Source organism: Desmodus rotundus, chromosome 4, assembly GCF_022682495.2.
Source record: "Desmodus rotundus isolate HL8 chromosome 4, HLdesRot8A.1, whole genome shotgun sequence".
Taxonomy (NCBI): domain Eukaryota; kingdom Metazoa; phylum Chordata; class Mammalia; order Chiroptera; family Phyllostomidae; genus Desmodus; species Desmodus rotundus.
The window spans coordinates 84,083,365-84,102,090 of NC_071390.1; the positions used below are offsets into that span (position 1 = coordinate 84,083,365).

Genomic DNA, 18,726 nt, shown 5'->3' on the forward strand with positions numbered 1-18,726 from the left:
TGAAGAATCGCTGGATGACATCGGAGGTAACTGGGATGGCAGATGGAATGTCCTCATAAACGAAGCTAACACATGGAGTGTGTTCCACTTTCTGTTTGTCAGTCTACAGGCTGTCCTGGCTAAGTAGCACAGAGGATGGTCTCTGAACTCAGGAAGGGGTTAAAGCAGAAGTGGGTCCAGGAAGGGATGGCAGAGGAAAGTAATGGAACTGCAAGGTCTCTCCCTCTTCTCAGAGGTCCTTCCAGCTGATCTTCAAGGACTGACCTCAGGTCTAATTCCCCACCTTCTCTCTGGTTTATTTGGTCTTTCCTGAACCCCACTGTGTTCCACATTGACCTTTTATAAGCTTTTCCTTCCTCTCATTCCCTTTCCAACATACAGGGTGTTGCAAAGCTTAAATGGGGGAATGTCCAGTAAAAGAAACTGGTATGTGGTAGGCAGTTAGAAAATGTTATTTTCTTTTCCTTCTCTCATTCTCCTGTCTTCCATAAATCACTGCTAGGAAAAAAAATATTAAAAAAGAAAAATAAACTATCTGCATGAGATGCTAGGTATAAATAATCTTCAAAATTTGATTTTAAAGACATAATGACACTCCATTTGGAAAACCCAGGTGTTCTCCGAGAAAGAGAAGTTCATCAGACATGGTTATATATTTATAGTGGAAAGAAAAGCCACTGGGCTATTGTACTCACTCATCTGTAATTTGAGACCATTCACTTTCACCCTCGGAGCCTAAGTTCTTTATCCCTGAAATAGGAACAGAGTTCCCTTTCATGCCCACTTCCTCTAAGCTTATGAGGTTAAAATAGCTTGAAGGATTTTATAAAGTCTAAAGTAAATACTAATATGAACAATTATTATATTTTGTTTGCTTCACATCATACCCATAGTGGGCATTCAGTAAGGATTTAAAAAATATATTAACCATGAATTTCACCTAATTAACTCACCTCATAGTCACTGAGTGCTGATTAAGTATCTCCTGAGCACCCACCCCCCACTTCTTCCGGCCAGACACTGTATATTTAGCATGTATTGTATAAGAGACACCTCGCTAGGCTTTGGTGAGGCTATGAAGATGGTTTTGAGCACAGAGTTGGTTGGGTAATGTAGCAATATAAAGTGTAATTTGTATCATGTTGGGGAGCATATTCAGACTAAGGACATCATTTACTGGGGAAGTTCAGAAAAGAATAATTGATGTTGTGAGTCCAAGGCTTCACAGAAGTGAGGTATTTGAGATGTTAGTATTTTTTCAAACAGAAATGAGGAAAAGGAAATTCTAGGCAGAAGATACAGAATGAACAAAGGTATGGCTATGGAAAAAAGCAAGTAGGAAAAGGCAAGTTGTTCATTGTGACAGTAGTCTGTGTGTGTGTGTGTGCGCGCACCCGATGCCTGTAATTGTTGGTGAAATGCAGCTGGAAAGATCAGTCAGAAGCAGATCACGGAGGGCCTCAAATTATACACAAAGGATTTTGTATTTATTTTTTCTGCAGTAATACGCCTGAGGCAGGAGACAGCATAGGAAGGACTCTGAGACTGCACTGCTGTTACTGGCCAAAGTCTAGCATCCTGGTTGCCAGGAAACACCTTTTACCACTTGGGTAGAATGAATAGTAAACCAAGGGAGGCATGGAGGAGGAAGGAGACGTGTCTCACACGCTAACTCAGTAATCCTGAGCCTGGTCTGATAATATTGCCAGGTGTTACAACATCACGAGAACACTGTGTTAGCAAGATAGAAAGGGAGTCCTTGAAATTCTACGTCCCCGTCTCCACTATCTGGGAAAGAAGGCCTTGAATCTGTGCTTTCATCCCAGGGCCTGGAATGCGAGAGAAGGTCCACGGTGCCCAAAGAAGAAGCCCATGACACAACTTTGGTTAACTGTCTACCTCTGGTCACTATCTCTTTTACAAGGGAGTCCCTGATGCTTACAGAAGAGCCCATAGCTAACCTTGGAAAGTGCCCCAATTTTAATTACCTGCCTCCTGTCATGTATTTGTTTTACAACAAGATGAACAAACGGAGTCTGGAGCAAGGATTCGGGCTGACAGACCCCCACACATACCTGAGTTTAGGTAGTCATGTTCCCCCAGGTAGTCACGTTAATCAATATGTAACTTTTTTCTCCTATCCCACCAACTATATACGTCCTCAGAAGAAAGGACTCTCTCTCGGGGGCTCTTGTTGCTTTTGGCTCTTGGGCCACTGGGCCTCTGGCCACCTGGACTCAGGCCACCCGGGGGCTTGCCACCTTAGTCCTCCGCCACTCTTACTTTTGCCTCCCTGCTTTGCCCTGCAACTTTGCCTTTCACTTCTCACTCTAGCTAGTCCCATTCTTTTCCATGGGAACAGATCACTAATAAACTGACTACATGCTAATAGATTTGCTGATTTGTAATTCTTTACATGGGTCAGCAAGAAGAACCATGTTTCTCCCGTCAACAGGCCTACAATCATTAAAGTGGGTATGTGATGTGATCAGACCTGCGTTTTCTGCAGATAACTCTTAGGAGAGCATAAAAGATTGATTAGAGACACCAGAAGTTATTGCAAAAGACATGAACTGGGTAGGAGTGGCGGAGACATAAAGTGCATAAAAAATGACACATTGCTGATATGAGCCTACACCCTTCATCAGCTAATTGATTAGGGGAGGGTTTTGCGATGGGGAGGGAATATAAGGTAGATTAGAATTTTCTAGATGGAATGGTTATGAAAACATGCCATTAACCTGAAGAAGACACTGGAAATCAGGGACCAAAGACTAGAAATTAGCCCTGAATAGTGTAGGTCAATGGCTTGAGCACCATCCCACAAACAGAAAGGTCACTAGGTTTCAATTCCCAGTCAGGGCACATGTCTGGGTTGCAGGCCAGGGGTTCAGGTCCCCGGATGGGGGCATGTGGGAGGCAACTAATTGATGTATTTCTTACACATCAATGTTCCTCTCCCTCCCATACTGCCTATCTTCCCCCCATTCTAAAAATAAATAAATAAAACTTGTTTTAAAAAGAGTCTAAATTAAACAGGCTTTCTAATTAAATTGATTAGTGTTAAAATTCTGCTACTTCCCTACCATGGAACTTCAAAGCAAGTCACCAAAAGTCTCCACCCCTTGATTCCACACCCACAAAATGGGAATTACATTAATACTTATTCTACGTGATTGATGTGGAGGATGCATGTTGCTTATGTGCCAGCATCCATCCCCTACTTCTTCCAGCAACAGGCCCAGCCTTCACCTGGGAGTCTGCCTACCCCTCCGCTCAGAACCTGCGCATGGGTGAGTCTATCCCCACCTTGCAGAGAGATCTGCTAGGTGATTGACTCCATCTCCTGGCACCCACAGTGACTGGCTCAGGGGTAGGCATGTGACCCAAATTGGGGCACTGAAGGCATCACAGCTAAACTTGCCACCTCAGAGGCGATTCTGGAGCCATGGAGTACACTGTGGAGCCTGAAGATGTAGCCTTCATAACAACAGGCAGAGTAAAGGAATACAGAGAAATGGAGTCATTAAGACATGAAGTCCTATTGACAGGAAGCAATTCCTGGAATTAGCCATGCTGACGTGTGACTGTCAAAAGTGACTAAATTATGCTATCTGTGTAATAACAAACACCCCCACCCCAATCTCAGGGCCTGGCAACAACCAAGATCCATTTCTCACTCTTGCTATATACATTAGCTGCAACTTTGCTAAATTATTGTTTTTAATCTGGGACCCAGGATGATGGAGTAATCTCTATCTGGATAATCACCAGTTGTTGTAATAGAGGGGGGAGAAGGGAAAATAAGTAATGGTCCTTAAACCATCTGCCTGGAAGATGCTTCCTGCTTGCATGTCATTGGCCAGAACAAATTCACACGCTCAAGCTTGAAGCCATAAGGAGGAGAGCAGCAGCAAATATTTTTGAAAAACTATGCGATCTATCAGTAAATTTCCCTTTTGCTTCAATGAGCTTAGGTCATATTTTTTGTCACTTGCAACTGAACCTATCTTAACTAAGAAAAGCAGGTGAAATAATTAAATTAGATATTTTATATAAAATAGTCAACATATGGTAAACATTCAATAAATGGAAACTACTATTTCCAAGTGCATAAACACACATGAATGGATAATTTTACCTTTCTCAAGCAATAACAGTACAATTTCTTTAATTTATGTTTTATTCACTCAACTCACTAACATTTAATGAATTCTTTTAATGTGGTAGACATTGTACCAGGTGGTAGGGATACAAAATGAGCATAATATATTTTAGTTCAATAAATTTTTTCTTAAGAAATAATGTAAGGGTTCAGTGTCTTAGGCTGATAATATCAAATCCTCACAGTTTATGACTGAGGAAGGTAATAAACGTTTAGGAATTACTATTCAGAAGAAGGTAGGTAGTAAATGGTATATTGTAAAATGGAGCCAGAAGTATGAAGGCTATTCATTTAGTCACCACTCATCAAGCCATTTGTCCAATACATACCTGTTAGCATCTACCACGTGCCAGGGACTCTTAAGAGTGAAAAACAAATAAAAACAAACAACATTTATTCTCATCTTCAGAGAACTTAAAATGTAGCAGTAAAGGGAGGTGAGCTGAGAGTATATAAATGGCTACTTTATATAAAAGTAAAAATGATAATGCTGACGAGGGATGACATTGTCAGTCACCAATGACCTCCATTTTGCCAAACCTAAAGATCAACCTGCTCGACAAACAAGTGACAGAGTTGATCAAACCCTTATTCTTCACTTGTTTGGTGCACACCAGCCTCCTTGATTTTCCTCCTAAGACCAGTGCTCTGTTATATATGAGCCATACTCAACCCCCTGGACGATCTCAGTCAACCACCTGCCTTTAAGTATTATCTCTACACCGAGGACTGCCAGCCCTATAACTTCTCTCCACAAGTCTAAATAGTTTATCTCATGTCTTCCTTTCATACCTGGCATCTCTCAGTTATCACCAGACTGGAGTCCTGATCCTCCAGCCCCAAACTGCACCTCCCTCAAGGTACCCCACTGGTCACCCACTTGTTCAAGCTGACCTTGCAGAAACCCCAGTTTTTCCCCTTATTTCCTCACATTTCCAGTCCATCAACAAGTCTGCAGACTCTGACTTTAAAAACATTTTGAACGTGATCCTAATCGTTTCTTCTCTCCTCCCGCTAGGATATCACCTTAGGGCCAGCATCGTCCTTGTGACCTGGACTCCTACAGCAGCCTCTAACTGGCTTTTCTGCTTCCATGTTTGTTCTATTATCTCCTACACAGCAGCCAAAATGCTTCTTTTAAAACTAAAGTCAGATCATATCGCTTCTCTGTTCAAAGCCTTTCCATTGCTCCCCTGCAACCTCTGCCCTTAGGTGAGAGCATGACTCATTTCTCATTTCCCAAGTTCCCTCCTTCTCTGCTCAAATGTCACTTCCTATTTTCCTTGATATTTTATCAAAAATAATAGTTCCTTTGGTCCCCACCCTCTATTCCTTTACTGTTTTATTTTTATGTTGCCACCTGACCTTGTGCTAAGTATTTAGTTATGTGTTTATAAATAGGAGAATGTAAGCACCATGAAGATTTTGCATTTCCATTACCAAAAACGGCCTAGAAGAGGGTTGACACTCAGATGCTTTTATTAAGCATTCAAGGAATTATTCAAACACATTACGAATTATCCATTATATTGTCCCAGCATATTATACTTGCTGTATTACTGTCCACGTTTCATAGACATGGTAGGTGAGGCACAGAATCATGAAGTCACTTGCCCGCTGTCACACAGCTCATAAACGGCTTACTAGGCTGTAACTCTAGGTGCTCTTCCTCCGGAGTCGCTTTCTGCTGCTCCTCAGCACTTGGCGCTCCTGGCTTTAAGTATTTGGGCCCCGAAAGTCATTCGCGGGGAGGTGTCCGGATGACGTAGGGCGCCAGGGCAGTCCACCGCAGGGTGAGGCCGGGGTGGGATTGACTCATTCTACTACCCGTCACTAGTTCTTGGGAGCCGGTTGACACTGAGCAGCCAGACCCGAGCAGGCGGCCGGGCTCGGTAGCGGGATGTACTTCTGCTGGGGCGCCCGCGCCGGCAGGCTGCAGCGCCTGGCGCCAACTTGGGGCGCCGACCTGCGACAGGCGGCCTGCGGGGAGCGCCACTCACTGCTGCTGCTGAGCAACGGCACCGTCCACTCCTGCGGAGACAACAGCTGGGGCCAGCTGGGCCGGAAGGGCGTGCCGCGTGGTGACCAGCCAGGTGAGCGCGGTGGTGCAGGCGCTGGGAGCCTTGGGTCCTCTGGGGCCACAGCTGACGGGAACCCGCGCTCGGCGCAGTCGGAGCGCAACTCCGGCAGTTTCGCTTTCCCACAAGCCTCGGGTTAGTTTCGGTTTCCAATTCTTCAAAGAAAAACTGAAAGAGGAACTGTGTGCCCAAACAGGACCGCTCTCCCCTGAACATTTTTTCCTCCATGTGGTCCTTCCTACTTGCCTTTTAATACTTGCCTGCGGCCAATCTCCGAAACAGTGGCCTTTAATATGTGGTTTGTGGGTTTTGCACTTGTAACTCCCTCAGAAATACCCTAGGGCGCCTTATTTCTTAATATTAAAAAATGTACAAAGTAGCATTTTTACCATTACTAATTATTGTAGAAACACAGGGGAAGAAATCTCCTATAATTCCAACACCCCAAAACAACTCCTAATATTTCGATGCATTACCTTTTTGCTTCTTTGCACTATATATTTAATCTTTATAAAATTATGTCATTATACTGTTTGTATACTCTATTTATATAATTCTGTAAACTGCATTTTCACCAAATATAGTATCGTGAACATATTGCCTTTCATTATGTATTTTTGAAAATATATTTTAAATTGTTGCATAACATTCCAGGCTCTCGGAGTACAATTTAATTATTCTCCTTTTGTGGAAATTAGTTTTGTTTTTGTTTCATGAGGGACTTTTATAAATAATTCTCTGTTCGATGTTACTGTAGGTAAGTATTTGACAAAATTTCTGATTACTCAGAATAAAGTTTAAGAGTACTGTGTGGGAGCAAAAATTTCTCCTCTATTCTTTCAATTCAGGCAGTAAGGACCTGCAAACTAAACTGACAAAGACAAATTCACAAAAGAAAAGCCATACAACTTCATTAATATTTTTGGTGCACAGGAGTTCACAGAAAAGAAATTAAACTCGAGAAGTCCTTAGACCCAGGGGCATATTGGCAATTTTAACAAAAATATGGGGTTTGGGCTTTGAGGGATGATCAGTTGTGGCGAAGTATATGCAGGAAACTGGTGGAAGACAAAGGTTGTTTTACTAAGGGCTGTTATACAGACTTATCTCAGTGACAGCTCTGATGACGAGTCATTATTGCTGGCGCAGGAGAGGGGAGACACCTTCACAAGGAAAATTTATGCCTTTCTTTCAGGTGGATAAGGGGAGGGAAGAGAACTCTCCCTTCATCTATTGATTTTCAATTGCCTTTTGCTCAAAATAATCCTCATGCCAAAGTGGCATATTCTTGGGTGGCAAATCCTGATCCCCTTCAGGAGGAAAATGAGGGGCAACATGATACTTAATGCCGAAGTGTTCTTCAGGAAGGTGGTACCAGTTTCTACCTCTGTGAGCGCATAAATCTTTGGGAAATCTTTTTACTATTGAAAAGATTTACAGTTTGAAAGTAAACGATTAAAAAGGGATAAGAGCACAAAGACTTTTAAAAAGAAAACTTAAGTGTCAACTAAAACTTCACTGATAATGATGTACTTAACTCCAAACCTTTGATAATACAGAGACACCACTTTGGGAAACAGTCTAGACTGGCGTGTAGGGAAATGTGATCGGGTTTTCACCTGCGGGCACATTTGGCTCATTTAGAGGCATATTACTGCACTCTTTGTTGTGAGAAGATCTGGTGTCTGCCTCTCACACTCCACACTCCTGAGACAGGCACCCTGCTTGTTTCCTGCTGAGCAAGGGATTCCCTGTTCTCTCTGTTTAAGGTGGGGAATCCAGAAGAGTAGAGTGGAGTCAATCCCATCTTCTTTCCAGCTCCCTTTATTTTGCTGGGTTTTGCTACCATCACGGTAGAAAAAAACACTAGCTCAAATACCCTAGTTCCTACAGGTTCCCCTCCTTCACTATTCCCACCCTTCTGAATACGAGTTATATTATGCTCCTATAAAGACAGTATAACACACAATGAGCTAATTCCTTCACACCTTCAGCATGGATTTTAGGCCTTGATTTAAAAGCCTGTTGGAAGAGACAAGCAATCCGAATGACCCTTCTTTTTAAAGATAAGTACTGTCTTAAACTTGCTGTTAAATTAATCTGTGGAGTTTTTGTTTTGTCTTGTTTTTGTTCCCAAAGAGCCAATTAAGGCATTGGAAACTCTCCAGGTGGTTCTTGTGAGCTGCGGGAAGGAGCACTCCCTGGCTGTTTGTCACCAAGGAAGGGTCTTTGCATGGGGAGCTGGTTCTGAAGGACAGCTGGGAACTGAAGAATTTAAGGAAATAGTTTTTACTCCTCAGTAGGTATTTCAACTCATTCATTTATTCATTCATTCAGTCAGTCAATATTTTTGAATTCCACGTGCCAGGCACCATGCAAGATGTCAGGGTACAAAGATGACCATGACAGATGCAGTCTTTAACCTCAGCCGTTACAGTGTAGTGAGGAAGGAGGCAGGAAAAAACTTAAAACACCAATTATTATTTAGAGTCCTATGATGGAGAAGGACATGGAGAAATGAGAAAATGTGACCCTTTGAATATAATCCAATCTATTGGAAAGAACTTTATACCACTTGGACTCCCAGAGTTGGCATAAAGATTATTTTAAAGTGAAAACATTTGAGCTAATGAAGATGCAGAAAGCAATCTTACCTGAGTTCCCCTATTTGACTGAAGCAGTGCCTCCTAAAATTCAGCTGCCCCTAACCATCCTGGCAGGAAGTTTCCTGTGAATTCAGCTGCTGTGAAACAGACTGTCCAGTCAGCATCCAAAAGCCCAGTAGAACCTTCCATACTCTCCCCTGGAAGTTCTAACCCCCCAGTCCCTGCTTTTGCTATGTTGATATATGTAAACCTTTACTCAGGCTATTCCACAAAGTTTTTATTACTGGGAGCTCCCAAGTGTACATATAAATAAACCATGTTTTTTTCTCCTGATAATCTGTCTACGGTCAATTAACTGCAGGTCCCCAATCACAGCACCCAGGTTGGAAATGAAAAAGTTTTTCACCTAACATAACCTTTTTGTTATAAGCCACTGGGTCCTAATATCGTACTTAGTAAAATGGAGAAAAAATTATATCCTCACAAAGAGCTTTCTGGGGCAAATACTATGACAAGCAGTCTGAATTTTGTGTTCATGAATTGCATGCTTTGGAAGTGTTCAAAAGCATGTTTTTTAATACTAGGAAGTTACCTTTTTATTCCCTGTGGTTATTAAATTGTGAGAAATCACTGTGGCTTGGGAGAATGATCATTGAACTTAGAATGGAGAGAACAAGGTTTGAGTCTAGTTCTACAGCTTGAAACTTATTTGATCTCTTTGAGTTCTACCAGGTTCAACCATATGAAAGTGCTGATAGTCATGTTTTGATCCACAAAAATGAAAATTCAATCCAATGGTTTATTTATCTCACAGCACTTAGATTAGGTGATGTAGGTGACAGTGCTCACTAAAATCTAAAGTCCTGTGCTATATGTGTATGATGAAATTTATTCTTTTAGGCCAATAAGTATATAAGTTCGTACATTAAATAATATGTTAAAAGTCCAGTAAAAATCACTTTTACATTATATACTGTTTTGGATTCTGCCCTGTACCTCTGTATATGTTGATGTTGTATTAAAAACAGTGTTCAGAGCTCCCCAGTTCAGAGCTTGCTCTGGCTGGGTAGCTCAGTTGGTTAGAGCGTTGTCCCGATATGCCAAGGTTGCAGGTTCTCTCCGCAGTCAGGGCACATGCAAGATCAACCAATGAATGCGTAATAAAGTGGAACAACAAAGCGATGTCTCTCTCTCTCAAATCAATAAATTAAAAAAAATAGTTCAGAGCTTTTGGAAAAAAGGTACTACAGAAATATAAGAACATAAAATTGTTTTCCTACACCAAAAGTATTGGGATGTCTTAAATATCTGTAGTTCACTTGACAATCCGATCTAAAGAAAGATTAATAGATTTTGTGTCATTTTTATTATAGGAATATAAACACTCTGACTGATAAAAAAATAATACAAGTTTCCTGTGGAGACTACCATTCCCTGGCATTATCAGAAGGTAAAAAAAGGCTTTTTGGATCTCTTAAGTGTCACTAAAAAGTAATTTTTTGAATACAAATAATATCTGTTGATTTTCAATGTATTGAGGTTCATTTTAACACATTAAGAAATTTTTAACTTTCCAGATTTCATAAGATGTATTGTTCTTCATATTTTTTCAATTTTCTTTGTTCTTATTATACTCTAGGTAGTGCCTAATTCATATTTCACTGCCATCTCTGTTTATATGACCTGATTGGCTGATTCTCTCAGAATTGGTTTTATTCCCAGCACTTTGCCCTTTATGCTGAATGCCTGTCTACACTGGCAAACTCAGATGGCAAAGGCCTATTTATCTTTTGTACAATCCTTGGATCAAAGAAAGATAAGTCGAGATGCCAAAATCATGACTCTACCTTTTTTCTATCAACATCCCCAATCCTTTGTCCATCTTGCGGCCAGATTTCTCCAAGGAGAGTGCCAGCGAGGAAACACTTTCCTTTACCCTCTAAGTTTTACCCTTAGAACTTGGGGGGCTACAAATTTAAGAAATGACAGATTACTAAAAGAAAAGGCATATAATTTTTATTGGTACTTTACTTCTTTTCACAGAAAAGAAGTAAAACTCAAGAAGTGGTTAAGTTCTGGGGCTCATATACCATTTTAACAAAGGAAAGGAGGTTTGGGCTGGGAGAGCTAAAATGGGAAACCGACTTGGAAATACGTGGGAGACACTAATGGAAAGTGAGGGCTAGTTTGGTCAGGATTGTTTGTGCACCCTCATGTCAGTGCTGACTCGCCATCTCTGTGATGAGTCCTTCTCCCACTCCTGGTACAGGAGAGGACACTCTCATAAAAGGAAATGGGTGCCTTGCTTTTGGGTGGATAAAGGGAGGGCAGAGAACTCTCTCTGCATCCGTTAATTCTCAATTGCCTTCAGCTCAAAATAATCCTTATCACAAAGTGGCATATTCTGTTCCCCTTTAAGAGACATGTATCATTTGCATGTCCCTCAGGTGGTTTCTTATGCATAATTGCAAGTGTACCACAGGGGCCATGGACAGTCAACATGTCTTGGTTGCCTTCTATGTGACAGTTACTATTAAATGATTTACATGTGTTGTCTCGTGTAGTTGCTTGTGACACAGAAGCTAGGTACTACTTGTATCCTCACTTCAGAAATGAGGACATTTGGGCTCAGAGACTTGCACTAATTTGCCTGAGGTCACACACTAATAGAAGAAGTGGGATTTGAACCTATACTTGTTTATATCCCAACCCTAAGTGCTTAATCACTGTGCCATATAGGCTGTGCAACCAGGGCAATCCCATGGCTTGCTTAGTGTGATTCCTTCTACCAACCATTTCTAGCTCTTTGACCTAAGGCAAGTTATTTAACTTTCTTGGGTCTCAATTTTCTCACCTGTAGGAAAATTGATGCCTAACTTAAAGGTTGTTTAGAAGGTTCAGTGAGAGAAGGTACACAATACAGTAAGTATTAGTTTCTTTTCTTCTCTTTGAAAATTAGAAAATTCATATTTTTATTGAGGTATAATTTACATACAACATTATTTAGTGTCAGGTGTACAACATAACAATTTAATATTTGTACACACTGTGCAATAATCACCACAATAAGTGTAGTTAACATCCGTCACCATACATAGTAACAGAATTTATTTTCTTGTAATGAGAACTTTTAAGATTTATTCTCTTAACAACTTTCGAATACGCAATACAGTATTATTAACTCTAGTCACCATGCTGCACATAATATCTCCTTGACTTACTTATTTTACAACTGGAAGTTTGTACCTTTTGACTCCTTTCACCCATTTTACCCCCAACCCTCGGCAACCATCAATCTTTTCTCGGTATCCATGAGCTTTTTTTTAAAAAAAGGATTGCACATATAAATGAGATTACCGTATTTGTCTTTGTGTGATTTATTTCACTTAGCATATGCTCTCACAGTGCATTCATGTTGTTGCAAATGGTCCTTCTTACTTACTGAAATGATTTGAATTATTTCCCTGGAGTAATGATTTGTCTTTACATTGGGCTGGAATGTAAAAGCCGTGTAGAACCCAGCACTCAATGCATTTGCGATGGTGAACTGTGAGTTCTCCAACACTTTCATGAGAGTTTGACATTTTGCAGTGTACTCTCAAAAATTTTTTTTAGTGATAAGGTAACTTAGAAGAGTTCAAAATAAAAGTTAGATATAATAACATAAAAATCTGGATGTGTTGGCATTTCTCTAGGCAACTAATTAAGCATTAGAATAGCTTTTTTTTGAAGTGATATTAATTATCCATCTCTCGTCAAATTCAACATAAAATGTTCGTTTTTCCCCCCTGTAGAGTCATTTCACAAGTATTTATCAAGTGCCTACAATGTTTCCAGCAAAGAGGAATATAGCAGTTAACAAACCTAAGATCCTGCTTTCGTGGAGCGAACATTCTGAGGGGAAGTAGGGAAATGAACCTTAAATACAGAGAAAAATAGTTATATAGTTTAACAGATAGGGATAAGGAGCATGAAGAAAAGTAAGTCAGGGTAAAGGACAGCGTGCAAGTACTTAGTTGGAGGAAAAGGGTCTTTCTATTTATAAAAGAGGTCAGGGAAACTCTCTTGTAAGGTGACATGAGCAGAGACTAAAAGGAAGAGAGGGAGGGAAACATGATATTAAGGCTGTGATCCAGAAAAATGATCCAAAAACAAAGGTTGTGATGCCAAGTGGTGTGATCAGCAACAGCAGGGGATCTGGAAAGGCATGAGCAAGGGGGAGATGAGGTCGTGGGGAGTAATGGGGACGTGGGGCTTGTGAGCCATGGTAAGAATCAGTCTATTACTGAATAAGCTAGACGCTCCCGAAGGGTTCAATCTGACATATTTTTAAAAGATCACTCTGGCTGCTGCTGTTTGGAGAACAGACTGCTGGGGACAAAGGTGGAATTTGGGAGTCCAGCGAAGTGCTGTTGTAATTTTGTAGGATGTAAATGATGGTGACCTGGCTGCTAATATGCTAACAGTGGGGAAGTGAGAAGTGGTTGGGTTCTGGATAAACTCTGAAGGTAGAGACTTAGGATCTGCTGGGTTGGCGAGTGTAAAAGAGAGAGAGAAGAGTAAAGGATGACTCCCAAGGTTTTTGGCCTGAGCACCTGAAAGAACACAGGTGCCCTTTACTTGGAAGGCGAAGAGGAGCAGATGTTGTTGGAAGAGATTTTTGAAAGTGATCTTGACCATCCCCCTTGCCTGTAATCAGAACACTTTAGCCTCCTTTATCCATGTTTTATTCTTTAAAGATTTTTAGAATTAGGGTGGTAGTTTCTAATTGAATTTGGTATTCCAAAGTGTGTGCAATTATGAATTTCTCTTCTTTATTTTTGTAGATGGCCAAGTGTTTTCATGGGGGAAGAACAGCCATGGGCAGCTGGGCCTGGGGAAGGAGTTTCCCTCCCAGGCCAGCCCGCAGAGGGTGAGGTCCCTGGAGGGGATCCCACTGGCTCAGGTGGCTGCAGGAGGGGCCCACAGCTTTGCCCTGTCTCTCTCTGGGACTTCATTTGGTTGGGGAAACAACAATGCAGGGCAGCTGGCCTTTACAGGTAAAGCCCCAGGTAAGGAGATAGTCTTGTTCCTGCACTAAATTATTATTTCTTTTTGGTCGGAGGACCAACTCTGCGAAGGGTAGTCTCAATGGTTTGAACAGTAGTTCCCAAACTTTATGGCACATTAGAATCACCTAAGGGGCTATATTAATTTTTAAAAACATTTTATTTATTTATTTTTAAAGAGGGGAAGGGAGGGAGAAAAAAAGGGAAAGATCAATGTGTGGTTGCCTCTCATGTGCCCCCTACTGGGGACCTGATCTGAAACCCAGGCATGTGCCCTGACTGGGAATCGAACCAGTGACCATTTGGTTCACAGGCCAGCACTCAATCCACTGAGCCACACCAGCCAGGGCTATGTTAATTTCTGGTAGTTGCTGTAACAAATTACCACGACTTAATAGCTTAAAACAAAACAGATTTACTCTCTTATTGTTCTGGTGGCCTGAAGTATGACCCAGTTCTCACTTGGCTAAAATCAAGGTGTTAGCAGGGCTGTGTTCCTTTCTGGATGCTGTAGGACAGAAGTCTTTTTTTTTTTGCCTTCTCCAGCTTCTAGAGACTACCTGCTTCCTTCATTTACAGCCTCCTTTCTTTTTCAGAGCCAGCAATAGCTGGGTAAGTCTTTCTCAAGTCACATACTCTAACACTGACTCTTCTACCTCCCTTTTCTTCAGTGAAATGACCCTTGTGATCTCCCTGTTTTAAGGTCAACTATTAGCAACTTTAGTTCCATCTGCTTCCTTAACTCCCCTTTGACATGCACCCTAACATACTCTCAGGCTCTGGGAAAAGGGCGTGGACATCTTTAGAAAGCTATTATTCTGTCTACCACAAGAGCATTCAAAAATCCCAATGACAAAATTGGACCCTATACCAATTAATCAGGATGTCTGGGGATGGAAGCCAGGCATCAATCATTAATAAAGGTCCCACAGGTGGATTCCAATGTGCAGCAAAGTTTGGGAACCACTGGATTAGAAGCCTGCTAGTGGTGGGGGAAGCAACCAGTTCCTCAGGAAACCTTTAAAACAGGGGTGTCAAACTCATTTTCACCGGGGTCCACATTAGCCTCGCAGTTGCCTTCAAAGGGCCAAATGTAATTTTAGGACTGTAAACATGTAACTACTCCTCAACAGTTAAGCGAGAGCTTGGTGCTGTCACCAGGTAAAAACAACGTGCTGGGCTAGATAAGACAAGGTGGAGGGCCAGATTCGGCCCGCAGGCCTTGTGTTTGTCACCTGTGCTTTAAACAAAACTCACCGTGAATTCTTCCCCGTGGACCCTGTCCTCTGTTCAATTTTCTTCATTTAGCTGACATATATCTAGTACCTGTTAAGTGCTAGTACCATGCTGAGCACTTATATCTAATTTCATTTAACTTTGTCAAAATGAATTAGGTGCTTTTATTTTCTAAATTATTATTATATATTCACAGAATACATACCGTGTGACAGAAATGAATACAACATGATAACACTGTAATTAGGAAAAAGGTCTTAAAGCTCAGCTCTCCAGGGCCATAGACTCAGGCATTCCTGAAGAGTAAATATTGGGTTGGCCAAAAAGTTTGTTTTTTTCTGTAAGATGGCTCTAATAGTTCTTAGTTGTCTTTAACTTCATTCAAAACAATTTTGTTGGACTGTATTGTGACAGTGGTCATATCAGTGTGCATTTTTTAAAAAAACATATCTAAATTGGTGAATTTTTGTGTAGCCATTTTAATATTGAAGATGGAAGAAAATATGCAACATTTTAGGCATATTATGCTTTATTATTTAAGAAAGGTAAAGACATACCTGAAATGCAAAAAAAGATTTGTGCAGTGCTTGTACTTGAAATGTACAAAAAGATTTGTTTGTAGTTGCAGAGAAGGTGCTGTGACTACAAACATGTCAAAAGTGGTTTGCAAAGTTTCATGGTGGAGATTTCTCAGTGGACGGTGGTCCACGGTCAGGTAGACAAGTTGAAGTTGATAGTGATCAAATCGAGACATTAATTAAGAACAATCAACATTATACCATGTGGCAGATAGCCGATGTACCTCAAAATATCCAAATCAATAAAGTTATTGGTGAATATGAAATATGTGTCTTTTATTTTACAGAGAAAATCATATGGACTTTTAGGCCAACCCAATAGTTTCCAGAAATAAATGCTAAAAGACCGCTCTTTTTTCTTTCCTTTCCTTTCCTTTTCTAAATCAGGGCTTTCCCTTTGTTTTATAATAGTTCTGATTAAATACTTAAAATACTTCTAAAAATTACGTTAATGAATTATAAGGTAATAAAAATATGAAAAATATAATAATATAAAAATTCATAATACCTGATTCTGCTTCTTATACTCTAGAAATTCTGCTTTCTTTCAACAGTGCAAAGGTACAAGCCTTATTCAGTTGGTGCGCTGAAGCGTCTAGGTGTGATTTATATCAGCTGTGGTCGTGAACACACTGCAGTGCTTACCCAGGTAATCAGAAATGTCTTGCTATTTTTTAAAACAAAGACAAATGTTACCATAAGGTACAGTTACTGATTATTCTTGAAAACAAGATGTGGATCAATATCTCAACATATCCATTCAGTGTACAAATATTGGAGAGGGACATTAACCCAGTATAAACCATGAAGTTTTCAAGATCCTATAACAAAAGCTAATTTCAGCTTTAGAATATATTTTTAGATAGCTACTAAATTAGATTAACAAGGGAGACAGTCCTATTAGCAATTATTCATAATGTGGTTCTACAGGTAAAAATTATAGAAGCACAAAATAATTTTTACAGTTTTCAATAACCCACATTACAGACTAGAACATATTTTGTTTCACTTCTCGATTGTTACAGATATGAGCTGGTTTCCTGAATGTTTTCCTCCTCCTCTTGTACTGACCATGTAGGATATTCCATTGTGATGGATTTTCTCCATAGCCATAAGGAATAAAAATGAAAACTGTATGGTTGAAATGTTTATTTAAAAACTAAATATCTAAAATAATTTTTATTATGTTAAAGTCGTGTTTGGATTATATTATTCTTAGTTGACAAGGGAAAGCTAGAGTTGTTTTAATCAAGAGTCATCTTTGGAAGGTACCTTGAGACAAATAAAAAGGAAAACACTGTGACACAAGTTATGGGACACAGTCTAAGAGGGAACTTCATAGCAATACAGGCCTACTTCAAGAAACAAGAAAAATCTAAAATAAACAATCTAACCTTACACCTAAAGGAATTAGAAAAAGAAGAACAAAACCCAAAATGTGTAGAAAGGAGGAAATAATAAGGGTAGGAGTAGAAATAAATTAAATAGATATTAAAAGGAAAACAATAGAAAGGATCAATGAAGTCAAGACCTCATTCTTTGGAAGATAAAAAGATAAAAGGTAAAACTGATAAACTTTTAGCCAGACTCATTAAGAAAAAAAGAAAGAGGGCTCAAATAAATAAAATTAGAAATGAAAGAGAAGTGACAAACAACACCACTGAAATACAAAGGATTATAAGAAAATACTATGAACAACTATATGCCAAAAAATTGGACAACCTGGAAGAAACGGATAAAATCCTACAACCATATAGTCTTCAAGGATGAAACAGAAAATCTGAACAGACCAATAACAACTACTGAAGTCAAATCAGTAATCAAAAAACTCCCAACAAACAAAAGTCCTATATCAGATGGTTTCACAGGTGAGTTTTACCAAACATTCAAAGAATTAATATTTGTACTTCTTAAACTATTGTAAAAATTTGAAAAGGAGAGAAGGCCAATATTACCCTGACACCAAAACTAGACGAAGGCACTACAAAAAAAGAGAAAATTATAGGTCAGTATCCCTGATGAATATAAATGCAAAAATCCTCAACAAAATATTAGCAAACCAGCAATATCTTAAAAAGATCATATACCATGATCAGGTGGGATTTATTCCTAGGATGCCAAGTTGGTTCAATATCTGCAAATCAATTGATGTGATACACCACATAAACAAAATGAAGGATAAAAATCATAGGATCATATCAATAGATGCAGAAAAAACATTTTAAAAAATCCAACATTGATTTATGATAAAAACTCTCAGCAAAGTAGAGGGAACATATCTCAACATAATAAAGACAGTATATGACAAACTCACACCTAACATCATACTCAGTGGTGAAAAGCTGAAAGCTTTTTCTTTAAGATCAGGAACAAGACAGGGATGTCTGATTTTACCACTCTTATTCAACATATTACTGGAAGTCCTAGCAACAACAATCAAACAAGAAAAAGAAATAAAACTTAAATCAGAAAAAAGGAAGTAAAACTGTCATTATTAATAGATGACATGATACTTTATAGATATAACCCTAAAGATGCCAACAAAAAACTATTAGAACTGGTAAATGAATTCAGTTTTAGCAGGATACAAAATTAATATTCAGAAATTGGTAGCATTTTTATACACCAATAATGGACTATAAGAAAGAAAAATTAAGAAAACAATTGCATCAAAAAATACCTAAGAATAAATTTACCAAGGAGGGAAAATACCTGTAAGCAGAAAACTGTGACACATTGAAGAAAAATACTGAAGGAAATACAAATAAATGGAAGTATATACTGTCCTAGTGGGTAGGAAGAATTAACATCGTTAAAATGTCCGTAAGTGCTACTGAAGGCAATCTACAGATTCAGTGCAATCCCTATTAAAATACCAATGGCATTTTTTACAGAACGAGAACAAATAATCCTAAAATTTATGTAGAACCACAAAAGACTTTGAATAGCCAAAACAATTGCAAGAAAGAAGAAAAATGTTGCAGGTATCATGCTACCTGATATCAAATTATCCGT

The 18,726-nt window shown here is 39.5% G+C and overlaps 1 protein-coding gene across 2 annotated transcripts in view; it reads left to right on the forward strand.

Moving 5' to 3' along the window:
• The first annotated feature begins 6,056 nt into the window (after positions 1–6,056).
• The window catches only part of HERC6 (HECT and RLD domain containing E3 ubiquitin protein ligase family member 6), a 59,921-nt gene continuing 47,251 nt past the window's right edge, over positions 6,057–18,726 (forward strand). For both annotated transcript variants that reach the window (XM_071221258.1, XM_071221259.1), the window contains exons 1-5: positions 6,057–6,258; positions 8,383–8,542; positions 10,223–10,299; positions 13,676–13,900; positions 16,266–16,360. In XM_071221258.1, the coding sequence (XP_071077359.1) occupies positions 6,066–6,258; positions 8,383–8,542; positions 10,223–10,299; positions 13,676–13,900; positions 16,266–16,360 (750 nt within the window). In that variant the 5' untranslated portion in view covers positions 6,057–6,065. The remainder of the gene's footprint in view (positions 6,259–8,382; positions 8,543–10,222; positions 10,300–13,675; positions 13,901–16,265; positions 16,361–18,726) is intronic.